This window comes from Erinaceus europaeus, chromosome 1 (genome assembly GCF_950295315.1).
Source record: "Erinaceus europaeus chromosome 1, mEriEur2.1, whole genome shotgun sequence".
Classification (NCBI taxonomy): Eukaryota; Metazoa; Chordata; class Mammalia; order Eulipotyphla; family Erinaceidae; genus Erinaceus; species Erinaceus europaeus.
Window position 1 is genome coordinate 42,584,966 of NC_080162.1, and position 21,268 is coordinate 42,606,233.

A 21,268-nucleotide genomic window follows, 5' to 3' on the forward strand; every position below is an offset into this window, starting at 1 on the left:
GAACATTCTCTACCTTTTTTGATCCAAGTTGAGGGCAAGGTCCTATGGGATTAGAGCTTTCTTAGATATTGAGTTAATTTGTCTTACTTTTTCTGGGTTGAATTTTCTGTGTTGAATCCTCTTGCGAAATGCCTTGTACTCAGTGTTGCCCCAGTAATATGGAGGGGTAGAAGACTGCACCTTACTGAAATGTTTTCCTCTGAAATAGTGATTCACCTTCAAAATAGCATTTTTAAAAGTTTTTTTTTAATTATCTTTATTTATTGAATACAGACAGGCATAAATAGAGAGGATAGGGGGAGAGACAGACAGACACCTGCAACACTGCTTCACCACTCGCAAAGCTTTCCCCTTGCATGTGAGGACCTGGAGCCCGACTCCAGATTCTTGAGCACTGTAATGTGTGTACTCAACCAACTGTGCCACTGCTCAGCCCCCAGAATAGTTTTTTTTAAATTTTTTTATTTATAAAAAGGAAACATTGACAAAACCATAGGATAAGAGGAGTACAACTTCACACAATTCCCACCACGAGACCTTCGTATCCCATACCCTCCCCTGATGACTTTCCTATTCTTTAACCCTCTGGGAGTATGGACCCAAGATCATTGCGGGATGCAGAAGGTGGAAGGTCTGGCTTCTGTAATTGCTTCCCTGCTGAACATGGGCGTTGACAGGTTGATCCATACTACCAGCCTGTCTCTCTCTTTCCCTCTCTTCATTGTTACTGGTCATTTCTATCAGGGACAACAAAATAGACCCCTCTGTGGGCCCCCACAGGACCTTGCCCTCAACTTGGATCAACAGTGGTAGAGAATGTTCCATCCTCCGAAAGGAGGCTGGACAACATACTCTATGCTACACTTGAGTAAGATGGGTCAATACTGGGGCAGTATGGAATGTTCCTACTCGTGACCACAGAATAGTATTTTTAATAAACCCCCCTCTTCTTTGCCATGGATAATAGATGCTTCACCAAATTAATTACAGTCTTCTTATAGTTCCAGAAATTTATTTGCTTCTATCTAAAGAGAAATATAATCATCTTGAAATTCTGATATTAGAACAAAAACCAGTTGATAACACTGATGTGAGAAATGGTTACCAGGACCTTTCTCCATGGTCTATATAAACAGTGCTTTGTGGAATACACTGGTTAAGGAAAAATGTTTCTCATAAAATAATGCTTCTCAGTATAGTTTCAGTGTTTGTACTTACATAGAGGTCTATAATTTGAGTGTTTTGAATTATTTATTAAAATGATTTTTTGTATAAAGAAATTAAGACTGGTTTGAAAGTGTCAGGTTCATTCTGAGGTACTTTGATATTCAAGGACTTTATGAGATTCTGGAAATCCCACATGTTCTGAGCATGACTTTCATTCATTTATTTCTTTTTAATGATATTTTTAAAATATTTATTTGCTTATTGGATAGACAGCCAGAAATCGAGAGGAAAAGGGTGATAGAGAGGGCAAGAGACAGATAAAGACCTGCTAGAACCAGGATCCCTGAGCGGTTCCTTAAACTTAGCACCATGTGCGCTTAACCCAGCCCCAATTTTTTTTTCTTTGACCTATGAACAATATAAGGGATTTAGGGACACCATCCAGTCAAAATTTGATGTGTAGTTCTCTGTATGTATTGTAGCTTCTGCATCTGTGGATTGTTTAGTCTGTGAGTGCTGAATCTTGAATAGAAAAAAAGTGGGGAGTCGGGCTGTAGTACAGCGGGCTAAGCGCAGGTGGCACAAAGCACAAAGACCGGCATAAGGATCCCGGTTCGAACCCCGGCTCCCCACCTGCAGGGGAGTCGCTTCACAGGCGGTGAAGCAGGTCTGCAGGTGTCTATCTTTCTCTCCTCCTCTCTGTCTTCCCCTCCCTCTCTCCATTTCTCTCTGTCCTATCCAACAACAAAAATAACAATAATAACTACAACAATAAAACAACAAGGGCAACAAAAGGGAAAAAATAAATAAAATAAATATAAAAAAAAAGAAAAAAAAGTAACATATAAGTAGACCTATACAATTCAAACCCATGTTGCTTAAGAGTCAAATGTAATATGCCTTTTCTATAAAGCTATTTAAAACTTGAAGTTATATAATCTGCTATAACTTCCTCTTTCTACCTCTTCTTTTTTTTTTAAATTAGAAAACAGAAAAGAATTAGAGAGAGGGAGTCGGGTGGTAGCGCAGCAGGTTAAGTGCAAAGTGCAAGGACCAGCATTCGAATCCGGGTTCGAGCCCTTGGCTCCCCACCTGTAGGGGAGTCACTTCACAGGTGGTGAAGCAGGTCTGCAGGTGTCTATGTATCTCTCCCCCTGTCTTTCCCTCCTCTCTCCATTTTTCTCTGTCCTATCCAACAACAACGACATCAATAACAACAATAATAACCACAACAATAAAACAAAAAGGGCAACAAAAGGGAATAAATAAATAAATATTTTTTAAAATCTAAAAAAAAAAAGAATTAGAGAGAGAGGGAAAATGATATGCAATTTTCCTCCATACTGGTCAACTTCCAACTAAGTAGGTACAAATTTCCTATGAATGACACACATAATCTGAGAAATTTGCAGAAAATGTCAACTCCATGTGAATTATTATAAAATAGCATACTACTTGTTGATTATTAAAATAAACATTCACTATATAATGTATAAGTGAAGAATACTTACAGGGAACAAACAGCAAAGTAAGGTTAAAATGGCGTAAAGGGGCCACTTGTAATTTTTAGATTGTTTTGTAAATACTTGGTTTACATAATAAAGAGGACAGATAATAACAGCAAATATATATATCTTTATTGATTTAGTAATGATCAAAAAGACCATAGAATAAGAGGGGCACAGTTCCTACCACCAGAGTGTTGCATCCCACCTCCTCCATTCAAAGCTTTCCTATTCTTTATCCCTCTGGGATTATGGACCCAGGATCATTATGGGGTACAGAAGGTGCAAGGCCTGGCTTCTGTAGTTGCTTCTCTGCTGGACATGGATGTTGGTAGGTGGATCCATACTCCCAGCCTGTCTTTCTCTTTCCCCATTAGGGCCTAGCTCCAGAGACTTAGGGTTCCATTGATGACATTGGTGGGGTCATCTGCCAAGGGAGTCAGGTTGGTGTCATTGTAGCATCTGCAACTTGGTAGCTGAAAAGCATTAAGTTATCAAGCAGAACAAATTGCTTAGTAAGTAGGAACCTAAAGGTAAGAATATAGCAGATGAGCTTTGGGGGTCTCCATTTTGGAAAAAGCTAGTAGGGTTATTTTAGGTATATGGCAAGGGGCCCATGACTTTATTAATGTTTGCCTGAGTCTGACAGCTAACATGCAGGTGGACTCAAGGTATTGTCTGGGGAGATAGTGTCATAGTTGGAAAAAGGATGAGAAAGCTGGATCAGGGAAGAGAGTAGCTCCCAGATATGGGAAAAGTATATAAATACTATTAACTGTAAGCCCCATAGATTTGATCTGAGGCCCATATTCAGCAGAAGAGTCTATAACCTCTGCATTCCTATAGGTCTGAACTTGCATTTCATGGTCATGGCTAGGGACATTCTAGGCTGCACTCATTTCAGGACTCATCTTCCTTAAGTGGCAGAGTGTGTTGAACCAGCCTCCGTTTGGAGAATGGGGCAGTTTCTACCATTGTTGTTCCACACTAAGGGATAAGTGCTGTAGAGGCTCCCAAGATGGGCCATGATGCTAGGGACAGCAAATCTTACACTATGGTCTGATGTGGTCGGCTTAGTATTTTAAAGATCACTCTAGACATACTGCAGAAAATTGATTGAGAACAGGGAAACTCCAAAGACTGGGGAGCTTGTGGTTTAGAGGAGGTTGACAATACCCTGGACATAAAGTAACAAATAAGGCTGTTCTAGTCTTAGAAAGTAAAATACTGGTACTCGGGGCCTGGTGCTGGTATGCATGGTTGAGTGTACACGGACCTGGGTTCACACAGACCTGAGTTCAAGCCCATAGTCCCCACCTGCAGTGGGAAACCTTCACAAGTGCTGAAGCAGGAATTCAGGCGTCTCTTGTCTTTCTCGCTCTTTAACTCCCTCTTTATCAATTTCTCTAAGTCCTCTCACATATAAAATAAAAGTTTAAAAATGAATGAATAAAATTTAAAAAGAAAAATGTAAAATGTAGGCACTCTATGATGAAATATTAACGATAGCTTTCAAAAACATTAAAAAGTATGGCTCTATATAGACATAGAATGTTAAAATACTCTACTCAGTAATTAACTTAGGAAATAAAGCAGAACATTATAACTAATCCAAGGGTAACTTACAAGTGCCATCTCATACACCACTACCAGAACCACGCATTTATATATGCAACATGGTGCAATAACTGTTTAAAAGATGACAGAATTAATAGTTTCAGGACCAATGACAGAGGAGAGAAATCAACTGGTACTGACTGATCAGAATTTTCAAGTTCACAGATTTTGAATTTTCAGCAGTTATCTAACATTTAGAATTTTACAGTAGCTCACCTAGAATCTGAAGCAGCTAGCTCAGGTGGTATGTGTGCTAAAGAATGCATAGCTTTCTACTGAAGGGCAAACACTCCTGTATTGTCACTTACATGTTGTTGTGTGTATGTGTTGTATGTTTATGTGAGGGTGGTGGGAGAAAGATCAAATATAGCAATATAATTCATAATCTTTTAAAATATTTATTTATTTATTTATTCCCTTTTGTTGCCCTTGTTGTTTTATTGTTGTAGTTATTATTGTTGTTATTGATGTCATCGTTGTTGGATAGGACAGAGAGAAATGGAGAGAGGAGGGGAAGACAGAGAGGGGAGAGAAAGATAGACACCTGCAGACCTACCTCACCGCTTGTGAAGCGATTCCCCTTCAAGCGGGGAGTATAATTCATAATCTTGTATGAGAAGTTAGGCCCTGTTTCTGAATGAGTTTATATACTGAGGTATATATCAAACATTAAAAAGTAGTAAAGGCCTGCTTTAAGAAAATATTATTATTATTATTTACAAATAAGAGAAAAGGGGAGAAAATAAACTAGAACATCACTCTGGTGTCTGTGGTGCTGGGGATTGAACTCTGGGTCTCATGCTGGGGATACTGCTGCTTTATACATGGTGCTACCTCCTGGGCCATGGCTGCTTACTGAAAACATCCTGTAGTATAGACATTATTTTACAAAATCATTTTTTAGTGATGGAATTTTCTAGTCTACAAATGTGACATAATTAAACCCGTCTCCTAGAACATTTAGAATGTTTCCAATTTTTTGAGGAAGAATCTCATTCCCATATGTCTGCATATTTCCTTAATTATTTCCTCAGGGAGGAAGTTTCTAGAAGTAGTATTTTTGGGTCAGAGGTTAGGCATAATTCTGCCTCTGGAAAGGTTGTGCTAATTTATTTCACCATCAGCAAAGGAGTAGCACTGATAATTTATTGCCTGTGGATTTCTTCTTTTTTTTTTTAAAGGTATTTTAAATCCTATTTATACACATTTCATTTTATGATTAATTATCCTAATTTTACTGGCATTTTTCTTTGCAATAAATTTAAAATGTACCTTGCTACCCACTGTGCAACCTTCTCCAAATTAGCATTTTTTCCTACAAATGAAAGGTATATTACAAATGATAGTCCTAGATCCATGTTGTTTACTCAAGGAAATGATTTTTCCTTCATAAAACACATAATTCTGAACCTTCTCATTATTTTGGTAACTGGAATTGGTAGCAGCCTACAAGTTGTTATTCAAAAATACCTTTTTATCCTTTTTCTACCACTTTTTTGAAATTTCATAATGACTGTTATTCATAGGATCAGAAAATTATCATCTTAATGATTTCAGAGACCATTTATACAAAATCATTATGTTTTGTGAGAAGAAATTTGCAAAAAATATTGGATAGTAGGGTGCATTAGAAATTATTTTATGGATTGATTCTAATCTGTTCCTTCTTGGTCAAAGTGTCCTCCTTCTTCAGATTGAATCATTCAGTGCCATTTTTCTGTGGCTATTGAGGAATTCATGAATTGTAGCATTTTATCAGGTACAATGTAATAGAAAAGCTCAAAGCCTGAGGAGAACAACTCGTTACTATGAGCATGCCTCATTGGTCAAGGTGGCACACAGGACTCTTAGGAAAGTGACTGGTCAGTGCCAGGTAGCCAGCTTCACAGACTAGCAGGAAGCCAGTTAACCAGGGTATTAGTGTACTATAAACATAACTAATAAAGAACAAAAATCTGAGGTTAGATTGGAAAGGCAGGCCAAAATAAGCAAAGACATTATATGAGAGACTTTCAGTGTAGCTAGATATAGTAAGTGTACTTGGGTTTCTGGACCTTTGTCAAAGATATTATTGTCACATAAAGATAGGGAGTATGGAATCCTTTTCAAAGCAAACTCTTCTTTTAGGCTGCTGAGATACGATGGAGTCCTAGATTAGTGTCTTAAGACTTTAATTGCAGAAATACTCTTAAAGATGATCACTGTAAGAAAAAAAGTAAATTTATTTTTTCTATCACTGTGAATGAGGTTCAGTGGCTTGGAAAGCTTAAAAAATGGGTAACTTTAAAAAAAAAAATTATCACTGTAGGTAAAGCCTGATTACAGGATGTCTAGAGTCACAAATTCAAATGTCACACCAAAATAGCCAATAAAGTGAAAGATGAAAGAGCGTATGGTTACAGCTTAATGTCTTTTTTAAAGATTATGATATGTATAAAATTAAAATTCTTATGGAAGAAAATGTAATGGTCAGCTCACATTGTAGGGATCCACTTTTACTGGGAAAATGTAGGGGCAGTGGTTTAATGCTAATTATTAGAGTGGTTTAATGCTAATTATTATAGTCAGTGGTTTAATGCTAATTATTAATGCTAATTATTAGTGGTTTAATGTTAATTATTAGAGTCAGGCAAACTACAGTTAAATCCTGGTTTAGTCCTACTAACGTCACACTGTTAAGTAATAAAGAGTAACATTGTTAGCACTGACTTAAGGGGCTTTTAGAAGAGTTAACTGAAATAAAGGGCCAAGCATCCTTCAGTGCCCAGAAATAGTTTGGCTAATACTATGTGTAGATAGTAACATCCTAGTTTTCCCAAAACCAATTCCAATGAGAGAGAGAGAGAGGAGACTCCCCAATACCCCCTAGCATTTCAGATACCACCTGCAAGCCGAGGCAATTATCTGTGTTTCTGACCTACTGAGTATAGATTGGAGATTCCCATGACACTTTCACCTGCCCCCAAGATTTCTGGCATGAGTAGGAAGTTCAGGTTGTTAATTTTGCTTTTGACCAGCAGGGTATAAATCTCATGAGTTCCTTTTGCAGTTTGAGTAATTTGCTAGTATGACTCACAGAACACAGGAAACCTGTTTTCTCACTGGATCACCAGTTTTTCACAAAAGATATTAAAGGATGGAAATTAACCATCAGCTGAAGAGTAACATAGACCAAAGTCCTAAACAAAGGAGCTTTTGTTCTTTCAGAGTTGGATCTTGGCAATATAGCATATGGAAACACTCTAGTTCCCCAACCTGAAAATTCCCTGAAGGTCTTTCTGTGGAGCCTTTTTTTTAAAAAAAATGTATTTATAAAAAGGAAACAATGGCAAAACCATAGAATAGGAGGGGTTCGACTCCACACAGTTCCCACCACCAGAACTCCACATCCTATCCCATCCCCCGGTGGTCTTCTTATTCTTTAACCCTCTGGGAGTATGGACCCAAGGTCATTGTGGAATGTAGAAGGTGGAAGGTCTGGCTTCTGTAGTTGCGTCCCTGCTGAACATAGGCATTGGCAGGTCGATCCATACTCCCAGCCTGTCTCTCTTTTCCTTGTTGTATGGAATTCTGGGAAATCGGAGCTCCAGGACACATTGGTTATCTGTCCAGGGAAGTCTGGTTGGCATGATGCTAGCATCTGGAACTTGGTGGTTGAAAAGAGAGTTAACATATAAAGCCAAACAAGTTGTTGACTAATCATGTACCTAAAAGCCATAGTAGTGCAGATGAAGAGTTGGGAGGGATCTCCGTTCTGTAGATAGCTAGTAGGCATATTTTAGTTATATTCTAAAGGGCCTGTGGCTATACTTTTTTTCCCCTGAGCTTGAAATCTGATATGCAGGTGGATCCAAGTTATTGTCTGGAGAGATTATGTCATGGCTGGAAAAAGGACCAGAAAGCTGGATCACATGAGAGAGTAGCTCCCAAATATGGGAAAGGTATATAAATGTTGTTGATTATAAACCCCATCAATTTGATGTGATCTGGAGTCCATATTCAGCTGAGGCGCCTATGTGGCCTCTGCATCCCTGTAGATCTGAGTTCACATTCTGTGATCATGAGTAGGAATGTTCCAAGCTATCCCAATATCAGGACCCATCATCCTCAGGTGTAGCATAGAGTAAGTTGTCCAGCCTCCCTTTAGAGGATAGAACATTCTCTACCATTGTTGATCCAAGTTGAGAGCAAGGTCCTATGGGGGTCCATATAGGGGTCTGTTTTGTTGTTCCTGATAGAGATGACCAGTAGCAATGGAGAGAGGGATTTATTCAAGGTCTAGGCCCATCATGTCTGTTTGGGAATCTCAGGATTCCCCGAATAGGGCCCTAGTTGATGGGGTGGCCTGATAGTGACTAAAGAGTCATCATTAAAAGTATGCCAGTCTCTTGCCCTTATTCAGATTTGCAGTCCTTGTTTTTATAAGGATAGCTTGGGAGTGAGTGATAGAAGTATATTAGGAAATAGGTGAGGAGGGTATATAAGTCTAAGTAGACACTATTGCATTATGAACTTCATACTGACTCACTGTAGACTATTGTGTACTTTTGCTCTCAGGTATATATTTTGCCCTAGTTTATGGATGCATGTGAACATATGCCCTATCATGTGGAGCTTTTATAGATGCTGAGTGATATAGCTATGATAGATTAACTCGTGGACTATTGACAATTAAATTTAACCTTCATTCCCCTCTCTGGAAATCAATAAGAAACTCTAAGAACTCAATGCTCTAATTTTGTTGGCTTTCTTTACAGCCATTCCCCATCCTCAGGTGTTTTCCAAAACTTACCCATTTATTTATCAAAAAGCACATTTATCAAACTCTAAGAAAATTCCAAGGGTTATAGCAACTATGTGCCAGGAACTTGAATGAAGAGAAAACACATCTATGAAATACATTTTGATTTTTGAATGAACAAAGATATATTTCTTTTTTAAGTTTTTTATATTTATTTATTTTCCCTTTTTTTGCCCTTGTTTTTCATTGTTGTTGTAGTTATTTTTGTTATTGATGTCATTGTTGATGGATAGGACAGAGAGAAATAGAGAGAGGAGGGGAAGACAGACAGGGGGAGAGAAAGATAGAAACCTGTAGACCTGCTTCATCACCTGTGAAGCGACTCCCCTGCAGGTGGGGAACTGGGAGCTGGTACCAAAATCCTTCAGCTGGTCCTTGCACTTTGCGCCACATGCACTTAACACACTGCGCTACTGCCTGACTCCCCAAAGATATATTTCATATAAAGTATATTGTTGCAGGAATGTAAATAAAATAAGATTAGAGCATAAGAAATTAGAGTAATTTCAGCATATTTAACTAAGGATTCATGTTGAGAATTGGGAAGAGTGCTCTGAGAAGAAAGACAGTGGTTACAGAAAGGGAATGTTGGCAACATGGAAAACAATTTTAACCTATTTTTTTCTCTTTTGTCCCCAAAGAGCTTTTTCTTTATAGAGTAAAATCATTTAAAAACTATTACAAGGTTAATACAGGATTCTGTTGTCAATGGGTAAAAGAAATTCTTCATCCATCCTCCACCCTAGCTTCCTAGGGCTCTTGTGAACCTAGTTGAGTGATTACAACAGCATTAAATAGCAAAAGAAAAGTCAATTTCATAAATGACATGGCTGTAAATCCTAAATAATAAAAATAGGGCAGACCTGGGATTTTTGTGCTTTGTTAAGGAACCTGCAGCAGCTGAGAGAGGGAGACTTTACTTGACAGGAAAGGGACAACCTCTCTTTAGGCTGAAAATTTTAAAAAAAGATGTGTTTTTCAACTAGGGAGAGTCTGCTCATTGATAAATTTACATCTGGGTGATACTTCTGAAAATACCTTCTTACAGGTCAAAAAATGAGAAGCAGTAATTGTTTCTTCCATTAGGAAAAGGACAAAGTACTGAAGCAAGGACATGGACTTCATAGCTACTGGGACCTTTACAACTCCTGATTTAAAATAATTTATATTTCCAGGTCATAGTAACAATTTCTCTTGAGTCCTACAGGGACTTGATTGACCTTCAGCTGAACTATGACAACATAATGTTTATTGAAAGATAACTTATCTGGCATTGTTGAGAAAAGTCTATCTGACCCTGTTGGAAGGACTTATCCCACAGAGTCCTGACACATAACAGTATCCCTCAGGTCAATATCTATGTTCATTAGCCAGCAGAACTTCCGTCAAGTAGCCAGAGTGAGCAGCCTTGTGGTAGAAAGGCTTAAAAACCCACTAGGTTTCCCTAATCTAGCTTTCTAGTCCTTTTTCCAACTATGACACCATCTCCCCAGACAATAATCTGGGTCCACCTGCATATTAGTTGTCAGGCTCAGGCAAAAACTAGTAAAGTTGTGGGCCCCTTGTAATATACCTAAAATAGACCTGCTAGCTTTTTGCAAACAGAGACCTCAAATCTTCATTTGCAATATTCTTGCCTTTAGGTTCATGATTAGTCAAATTTTTTTTTTTCTGATTTATATCTTAACTCTTTTTCAGCCAGGAGGTTCCAAATGCTATCATGATACCAACTTGATTTCTCAGGACAAATGGCCCCACCAATGTGTCTAGGAACCCCACCTTCCCAGGTCCCTGCCCCACTAGGTCCCAGGTCCCAGGTCCCTGCCCTACTAGGGAAAGGAGAGACAGGCAGAGAGTATGGATTGACCTACCAATGTCCATGGTCAGTGGGGAAGCAATTACAGAAGCCAGACCTTCCACCTTCTGCAACTCACAATGATCCTGGGTCTATACTCCCAGAGGGATAAAGAATAGGGAAACTATCAAGGGAGGTGACTGGATACGTAGTTCTGGTAGTGGGAATTGTGTGGAAATCTACCCTTGTTAGCGACTGCAAATACTTGAATTATCATTATCTCATTGACTAACACTTTTTTCTTGATCTTACTTAGTGGCAGGAATTTCCAGGAATTTTATGACAAAATTTGCTCTTTCATATCTTTGTAACTGTTCATGCTGCCTCCCAAAGTTTAATTATGGCTTTTCTGTTCAAGACAGTTGTATTAGACTGCTAATGAAATTTGGAATCCTAGGTAGATTATTTCGGCTGCATTGGCACTGGAAATTTGAATTTACCTGAACAATCTTTCTCAGTGAATAAAGCTAGGAAAATGTCAGGAATTTGAAGCCAGGGGTAAATACCTATTACAGGTATTTTTAGAGAAAGAAAATCAGTATAGAACTAGCATAAATCATTTAAGGGTTAATAACATTTTAAGACTGAAAATTAAATATAATAAAAGCACCTCGAGTAACAGCATAATGCATACTGATTAAATGTTCATGTAACTGCTAATTTGGTGTATATACACCCAACTTGTCAGAATTATAGGATGTGCTTATCTTTTTAAGTTTCAGCAGTGACTTGTGTGAGCTTGTCCAAATCCAGGACTTTGAAGTTATTCACAAGGCCTTATAATCTTTAAATGAGCAAGCTCAAGTCAGCATGTAATCATCAACAGCAGTGGGTCTAACTTGGCCCTGGAAGGGACGTTTGGCAATGTCTACAGACAGTTTATGTTGTCAGCTAGAGCAAGGGAAGCATGCTGCTGGCATTTAATTGATGAGTGCCATGGATGCTACTAAACATCCTATAATGTACATGGTAGACACCCTCTATACAAAAACAAACAAGCAATTAGAAACAAAACATTCGCCTAAAAAGTCATTAGTGATGGGATTTTAAAACCCACTAAAATGGTGTATGCATGATATTTTAACTTAACTATTATTCTGTCCTCAGTTTTTCTTTTCTTTTCTTTTCCTTTCTTTTTTTCATTTCATTCATTCATTCATTCATTTGTTTACTTATTTATTTTTACCTCCAGGGTTGTCCCTGAGAAGAAGGGCAGCATTATGAATCCACTGCTCCTGGTGGCCATTTTCCCCACTTTATTGGATAGGATGGAGAGAAATTGAGAGAGAAAGGGTGAGAGAAGTCCACATAACTGCTTTGCATCTTATGAAGCATCTCCCCTGCAAGTCGGGAGCCAGGGACTTGAACCTGGATCCTTGAATGGGTCCTTTCCCTCAGTACTATGTGCACTTAACTGGGTGTTCCACCGCCTGGCTCCCTGTCCTCAGTTTTTCTATCAGTGTTTATAATTAATTAGGATCATCTGTTTCTTAAGACCAACAGTTGGAATGAAAGTCTACTTTTTAAATGAAAAAAATGAGTTAAAGCTTAATTTAAAAAGTTAGCTAAAGGTAAGAAGTTATGTTATATAAAATATAAAGGAGATGATTGAGTAAATTTAAAAAAGCATTACCCTGAACTATAAAATGAGTGTAATTATGCTTTAATTATCATATTTTAACAAGTTCAGTGTTAATACAGCTAATCTCTTTATAGTATCCTATTCATGGAGTCCTATTTTATTTCCTCTTATACAGTACTGAGAAAATTTTAATCTTCTTGTATTTGGTGGATCTTCCAGTTTTCTTAGGATTAAAAACAAATGTCAATTGGAATTGGGAGTTTACTCTTGGTTAATAGAATTGCCTTTGATCTTAGTTTGCCTCAAATTCCAGAGTTCAACAGTACCATTGTGTGCCCACTTGATAGAAACCTCCCATCAAAGAAACAGTCATTATGGTGCACATTTTGGAAATCTCTTTATTGACAGTCCCAAGTAGAAAGCATCATATTGCCAACAGCTTTTAAGAATATTTGTAACATTGGTTTTTGACTTTAATCAAAATATCTTAGGAAGATTTTATAGAGAAAATGTGCCTGGCCCCACTCCAGGAGTTTCTGATCAGTAGACGTTGACTAATCTCTAGGAACTTGCATATTCCACATTGTCATGAATAATGTTGACCTAATGTTCAGAATCACTAATATATGTGGTTTATGTCAGAAATGAATGGTCTCTCCTGCAAAATGTTCTCAGCTTTTGGCACTATCAAGTTTTGTACCATGTATTTGTATATTACAAAGATTCCCAGGACCAGCAGGTAACTCACCCGTTAGAGTGCACATTCTCCTATATGTAAGGACCCAGTTTTAGGGCCCTACTTACCATATCGGAGTGCCTGGAAGGGAAAGTTTTATAAGCTGTGAAACAGGGATGTGGTGTCTCTCATTCCCTCTCTGTCTCTTGCCCTCTATGTAGATGGAAGAAAAGGATAAAAAAATATGGCTGTCATGAGAGGTAGAGTCATGCAGGCACTGACATCCAGTGATATTAATTAACTCCTGAACTTTTTTAAAAACCTAATAGAGGTTTTCCATCTTTTTTTGGGGGGGGTTTCCTTATTTCTTGACGAATGAATATATTTAAATATATTTCATGATGACTTCCCAGCCAGTAGTTATAAGCAGCATTTTATATGCATTTGCATGATTGTACTTTCACAGTTATTTGATTGTAGCATTGTACATTTGATATTATTACTCAGCATGAAAAAAGAAAAAAAGGCATGTAAAATGAAAATTAGATGCAGCTAATAAAAAATGAAAATCATTAGGCATATTGAAATTGAGAGGTCTTTAAAAAGCATTCACTAACTGTTGGGTGTAAGCAAGTATTGGTTAGATTATGAAGAGAATGAATAGTTTAAAAAAAGTTAGAATTGGGTCTGAAAAGAGAGGTATCATTAGGAAATTTAAAATATCTCCAGAGAAAATATTTTTTATGTGGCGGTCATATTTCCCACATACATTCAGTGCACCCAAATTTAGAGCCAATTTTCAGGGATATGTACAAAAGGAAGAAGTTGACATGAATAGAATGGCAGGTAGAAACCCATTTTCCACAAACTTTTTCTTGTACAGTCAGATTTTGCAGTATTCTCACTGTAGTTATAGCTTCTGTTAGTGGTCACATTGTTAAAGGAGCTAGTTGTTTCATCCCTTGCTTACGCATAAGCTAAATGTTAGAAATATTTATATTTGCCAGTTATAATACTAAGAATGTTGAATTTTATTATTAGTTCTCCATCTTAAAAAGAATTTTGTGTTTGAACTTTTAGTAGTGATTCTTATCACTTGCCTTCCTAAAGTTACTTCATTTATTGGTTAATTACGTGATGGTCTGACAAAAACAAAGAAGAATGTGGGTAACAGACTTGACTATAATTTTAAAACCTTGACTGAATATCTGTCCATTATACCTTTAAAAATATAAACCTTTTATTTTGAGAGAATTGTCAATTCATATTCAGTCCAGACAGAGATCTCAAACATTTTCTTCTTATTTTCCTGGTTTTATTTTAAAGTGATTTTAATTTCATCTAGAAGATGAGAGTGATTCAGGCTTTTTTTCCCTGTAGATGCCTAAATTTCCCAGAACCACTGTTTTAAGGATTCAATTGAATTACTTTCTAATTTTCTAACTTTGTCTCCGTGTTTTTATATCTTCAGATAAGTTCAATACCTTTGCAAAATGAAAGCCAAAAGGAATTGATTTTTTTTTTATTGCCACCAGGGTTATTACTGGGGCTTTGTGCCTGCATGACAAATCTACTGATCCAGGTCGTCCTTTTCTTTTTACTTTTTGACAGAGACAGAGGAAAATTGAGAGGGAAGCAGGAGGTATAAGAGGGAGAAATAGACACCTATAGCTCAGTTTCTCCACTATTAAACTTTCCCTTCTGCAGGTGAAGGCTTGGGTCTTGAACTCAGGTTCTTGAGCATGGTGAATCACAGCCCAGCCCTCGCAATCATTTATTTTAATTTATTACAATTTTGCTGAACCTCTGGGTGGTTAAGAAATAAAAGTCTTTCATTTAACTTGTAATATTAATTTGAATAATGCAAAACAAAAATTAACACGCAGAAGCCAAAAGCCTGTTCTCATAACCCAGAAAATATATTTTGATATTTAGATCTATATTCTTCATCTTCATTAATGCATTTTAATATAGTGGGGATCATGACAATATTATAGTCTTTTTTTTCTTCATATAAAAGTTGATGAATACTTCCCATGTTATTAGCAGTTCTTTCTGAAACTTGTTTCTAAAGTTTTGTTATTCCATAGAGTGCAAGTACTACTTAAATAGTATATTTTTTCACATAGGTCATGTATCTACTTATATGATCATACTTTACTTTGACTAACTCTACTATCTGATAGATTCACACATAGGTGTGTACTCTATGTGTCACTACTACATATTACTATGTTTAGATATTTGCCATATATATGTATATATGTATCTGATGGATATCATATATTATACTATATGTTATATACTACAATTCACTTTGGCATTCCTTATTGTTGAATGTATAGTTGCTTCTAATGTTCATTATTATAGTCATGCTAAAATTATATGTTCAATTGAATCACATAAATAATTAGCCCTCTGAACTCAGAGCTAATGTTCAGAATAGGCTGGATTTCATTTTCTCTTTACAACCCAAACAAAACAATTGATGCATACTCAGTTGAATCAGAAAAGGAAAACAGAGTATACTGAGCATTGTTGACAAGGAGAAGTAAAGCTGATTCTCATCCACTTGTAACCAATTTTGGAAGCTTGGAACATTCCTACTTGTGACCACAGAATGTGAGCTCAGATCTACAGGGATGCAGAGGTTACATAGGCTCCGAAACTGAATATGTGCCCCAGATCACATCAAATCGATGGAGTTTACAGTCAACAATATTTATACACCTTTCCCATATTTGGGAGCTACTCTCTTCTGTGATCCAGCTTTCTGGTCCTTTTTCCAGATAATAACTTGGGTCCACCTGCATATCAGATTTCAGGCTCAGGGGAAAAAAAAAAAAGACTAGTATAGCCACAGGCCCTTTGGAATATAACTAAAACATGCCTACTAGCTATCTACAAAACGGAGAACCCTCCCAACTTTTCATCCCGGTCTTTAGGTTCATGATTAGTCAACAACTTGTTTGGCTTTGTATGTTAACTGTCTTTTCAGCTACCTGGTTCCAGATGCTAGCATAATGCCAATCAGACTTCCCTGGACAGACAAATGCACCAATGTGTCCTGGAACCCTGATTCCCCAGAACCCCATCCCACTAGGGAAAAAGAGAGGCAGACTGGGAGTATGTATTGACCTGTCAAAGTCCATGTTCAGCAGGGAAGCAGTTACAGAAGCCAGGCCTTCCACCTTCTGCACCAGAAAATGACCTTGAGTCTGTACTACCAGAAGGTTAAAGAATAGGAAAGCTATCAAGGGATGGGATGGGATACGTAGTTCTTGTGGTGAGAATTGTGTGGAGTTATACCCCTTTTAACCTATGGTGTTGTCAGTGTTTCCCTTTTATAAATAAAAAAAAAAGAGTTGTGGGAGCCATTTCAAGTTGAGTATGCTTTAAATTAATAAATGTTTGTTATGGACTTTGATATATAATGCCTCCACCAGGGTTATTTCTGGGACTCTGCTATTTGTGGAAGCCTTTTTTTTCCTTTTCTATAGATAAATGATAAGTAATACAGAGATAAAGAGGTAAAAAGAAACATAGACACCGTGACAGTACTCCACCACTCATGAAGCTTCCCTTCCTGTGGGTGTTCTCATGTGATGACCCTAGGCTTGAACTCAAGTCCTTGTGCATAGCAACATCTATGCTCTACCAGGTGAACCACCTTCCAGCTCCTATTAACACTATTTCTTAGGCAGAGCACTGTTCAAATGTGGCTTATGGTGTTTTCATAAGTGAACCTCAGACAAGAAAGTCTGTTGTATAAGCCAATGTACTATCTCCCTGGCTCTAGTTAAGACTCTTAGACTTTATAATGCATACAAATTATTTGTCAGCTTATATGTAAAAGCACATATAGATATTACTTTAAGATGCTTTAAAGACCACAAAAGGGAAAAAAATAGCCTCCTGGACAGTGGATTCATAGTACAGGCACTGAGCCCTAGCAATAACCCTGGATGCAAGAAAGAAAGGAAGGAAAGAAGGAAGAAAGAAAAAAGAAAGGAAAGAAGGAAGGAAGGAAGGAAGGAAGGAAGGAAGGAAGGAAGGAAGGAAGGAAGGAAGGAAGGAAGGAAGAAAGAAAGAAAGAAAGAAAGAAAGGCCAGGGAGGTTTGTCTTACTTGAATACTATTTACCTCTTTGTTGTGGAAAATAGAATTCCTCTCTTGTTGGTTGCACTTTATACTTTTCTTTGGGCTAGATTTCTTTATATATATATATATATTTTAATTTGTTTAATTTGGATAGAAACAGAGAAATTGAGAGGGGAGGAGGAGTTAGGGAGAGAGAACAACTGTAGCACTAATTCACCGCTTATGAAGCTTCCCTTCTGCAGGTGGGGACCATGTGCTTGAACCTGGGTCTTAATGTGTGTGTTCAACCAGGTGTGCCATCTCCAGCTCCTAGGATAGACAGACTTCTTGACAGTCCTTGATATATATTGATTTATTGATTATTGATTTATTGATTATTGTTTATTAATTAGAGACAGAGAGATCAAGAGGGAAAGGAAGGACAGGGAGAAAGAAAGAGACACACCTGGGGGGCAGGCGGTGGTGCAACCAGTTAAGCACACATTGTTCGAAGCGCAAGGACCCACGCAAGGATCTGGGTTCAAGTCCCTGGTATCCCACCTGAAGGGGTGGGGAGGTTGCTTCACAGCGGTGAAGCAGGTCTGCAGGTGTCATTTGTCTTCCCCTGTCTATCTATCCCTCCTCTCTCAATTTCTTTCTGTCCTATCCAATACTAATAAAACAAAATAGACCTGCAGGACTACTTCACTGCTAATTCCCCCTGCAGGTGAGGATTTAGAGTTTGAATTCTGACTCTTTCACTCTGTAATGCATGTGCTTAACCAAGGGTACTGGTTTATCAAGGACTGCCTGTCCCCAGTCCTTGATAAATTTTGTTAAATGATCTTTAGAACTCAGCAGCAAAAAGTGGTGACTCCAGTATTTGCTATCAGAGAACATTATAATTACTTTTATAATTTCCAGGTATTTTTCAACCTAAAATTAATTTTCTTTTATTTTGAAGAATTGATTTGGAGGGTTGTTTTTGCTTATGCTCACTAGCTTTTTGTGATTTTTATTCTTTGAATTATTAATATTTTGCTGTCTCATTTCCTTGTATTGATCATTCTGTATAGGGGGTTTTTGGTTTACAGGACCAGAATCCCATTTTTCTTTAGCTTAAATTTGAAGTTTTAGTTATAATGGCTGAGTGGTTGAATGCACATGTTATAATGCATAAGGACCCAGGTTCAAGCCCCTGGTTTCCACCTGTAGCGGGAAAGCTTCACAAGTGTTGAAATAGAGCTGCAGGTGTCTCTCTGTCTCTCTCCCTCTCTACCACTCCTTTCTTGACTTCTGACTGTCTCTATCCAATAAGTATTGATAATGTCAAAAAATCTTTTTAAAAAGTTGTAGTTATAGTGATGGTGGGAGATCCAAGGAAACCACTGATTCTCGAGCAATCCAGATGAATTGAATTATAGCCTTAGAAATTGAAAAGTGAAAAAGTGATAAAATGCCTCTTCTACCAGAAGAGATACTAGTTAGTTCTTTATATCAGTTTCCATTCATACTTATAATGCACATGATGATATGGTCAACAACTTCAGTTTATAGGCCAATATTGACCTCACCACTCAAACTGCACCCCAGTTCCATAGTTTCTTGGTTGAATTTTATCAGGTTAGCATTGATCAGCTAATTATTACCTAGTTCAGTGTCTGGCCAAGTTCTTTGCTATCAGTTGTGACGAATGTGACATGACACCCAGGAGCTGTCTTTTTCTCTCACTGCTTGATTTTGTCTGGTTTATTATTTCCATATTCAATTACATTTGAAATTATATAATGCTCCCAGAGTGTCTTAATTGCTTATGCTGAGGTGGGCTTTTTATCTCTGAGACTTTTTCTGAAATGTTTTATCAACATTCTTATTAAAACATGAAGACATTTTCCAAGCACTTGAACTCTTTGATTTCAGCAACTGTTTAAAATATATACTGTACCAATTGTGCAAATACTTTTGAGTTTTAAAATTTTATTTTTCACAGCAACAACATATTTCTCTCTGTCCGGTAGTGAATAGTTACAGTTGAAAATATCAAAAAGAAAACATTAAAATATGATATCTGAGTTAGTGGTGATGCTGAGATCCATCTTTGTATTCCTTCCAGATTTATCAGCGATGTTGGTTAGTATTCAAGAAAGCTTCAAGCAAAGGTCCAAAAAGACTGGAGAAATTTTCTGATGAACGTGCTGCGTATTTTAGGTGTTATCATAAGGTAAGACCTGATTGCTGTAGCTTTCTAGAAATCTATTTATAACTAAATTTCATTTGGTTTGATTATTTAGCAAAAGCTCAAGTAATGTATTTTTTTAACCTGGCCAAACAAGTTACTGTCTAGCTTATTATCATTCTCATTATAGTTATTATTAATTATTATTAATTGACAATTTTAAAGTTAATTTTTGGGTTTCTTATAATTTATTGTCATTTCTCCTTCTCTAATGTAGAATTTATTTTGCCTCTTGCTAAGTATTCAATTTGCATATTAGCTCCTACTCCCAACATTCTAGTCCACTGCAGATTAAGAATTGGAACTCACTATACTAGACTAGCGCTTTATGTCGAAGTGGTCCTTAAAATGTGGGGAAACAGTGATTAGTAAACAAGAAGGGAATCTACCTCTGGTTTATTTCTTTCAGTTTATAGACTAAATTTAATTCAGATTTCTACATTTTTAGTGCTAGATACTAATACAGTATATATGTAAATATGTAATCATATGTTTAAAGGACAGAAAGGGAAAACTCAAAGTGAAAATTGAACTGGCTGTGGTATATTGAATCGAAGTAAAGGACTGGGGAAGGAGAGGAAGGAAGGCTGAAGGGTTTTGGTGTTCAGGTGTTTGATGGTGGAAAGAACCCACACTGCGAGTGAGAGTGTCCTACAGATTCCTATCGATGTGAGATGAGAAAGTGTACCCATGTTTCAATAACCACACTATAAACTATTAATCCCCCAATAAAGAAAAAATCAGGAGTAGAAATTAAATAGGCAATATATACTTACCATTTGGGTTCATAAATAAACAAATCTTTCCTACTGTATGGTGATAAGTTTCATAGTCTTTGTCAATGAGCAACCTATGTGTTTTTTCTTTTTAATAAAAGTGAGTTAAGGGGGCTAGGCGGTAGCGCAGCGGGTTAAGCTCACATGCCACAAAGTGCAAGGACCAGCTGAAGGATTCTGGTTCAAGCTCCCCACCTGTAGGGGGTCACTTCACAAGTGGTGAAGCAGACCTACAGGTGTCTATCTTTCTCTCCCCCTCTCTGTCTTCCCCTCCTCTCTCAATTTCTCTCTGTCCTATCTAACAACAACAGCTAGAACAACAGTAACAACTACAAAAAGGGCACCAAAATGGGAAAAATGGCCACCAAGAGCAGTGGATTTGTAATGCAGGCACCCAGCCCCAGCAATAACCCTGGAGGCAAAAATAAAATAAAAAATAAAAATAAATTAATTAAACTACAGTATTGGCACTCCCCCCACCAAAAGACTCTAATTATCCCCATGCTGGAAAAATACTACTCTTTTGTCCGTGGGTGAGCTACACCTGCTTTTATGACAGAAATTTATATATATATATATATATATATATATATATATATATATATATATATATATTTTGGCTTTTTCTGTCTTGATGATTCTAATCCTTTTTAGATGAAAATTCACCAGTGCTTGGTTTACTTGCAATTTAAATTTTTACATAAAAACACTCGACCCATTGGCACAGGAATTTGGCTAGATGACGGAGAATTTTTCCTTCTGTGTAATTCTCCAGAAATGACTTTGCAGCATCTTATGAACACCTTGGTTATATAATAATGGAAATCAATAAGACATGCTATGTTCCTTTTTCAAATTAGAGAAATAAAGGATGAGCTCTACTTAAAGACACATCTACATATACATACATAGTGGAAGAAAAGACACAAAGCAAAATTGAGAAAAGTAGGAAAAGGAATGAGGAGGCAATAAAC

At 37.2% G+C, this 21,268-nt stretch overlaps 1 protein-coding gene across 1 annotated transcript in view; it reads left to right on the forward strand.

The window, feature by feature from the left end:
• Positions 1-21,268, forward strand: part of DOK5 (docking protein 5) — a 186,759-nt gene that overhangs the window by 68,627 nt on the left and 96,864 nt on the right. The window contains exon 2 of the mRNA XM_007532952.3: positions 19,396-19,503. Within this exon, the coding sequence (XP_007533014.1) occupies positions 19,396-19,503 (108 nt within the window). The remainder of the gene's footprint in view (positions 1-19,395; positions 19,504-21,268) is intronic.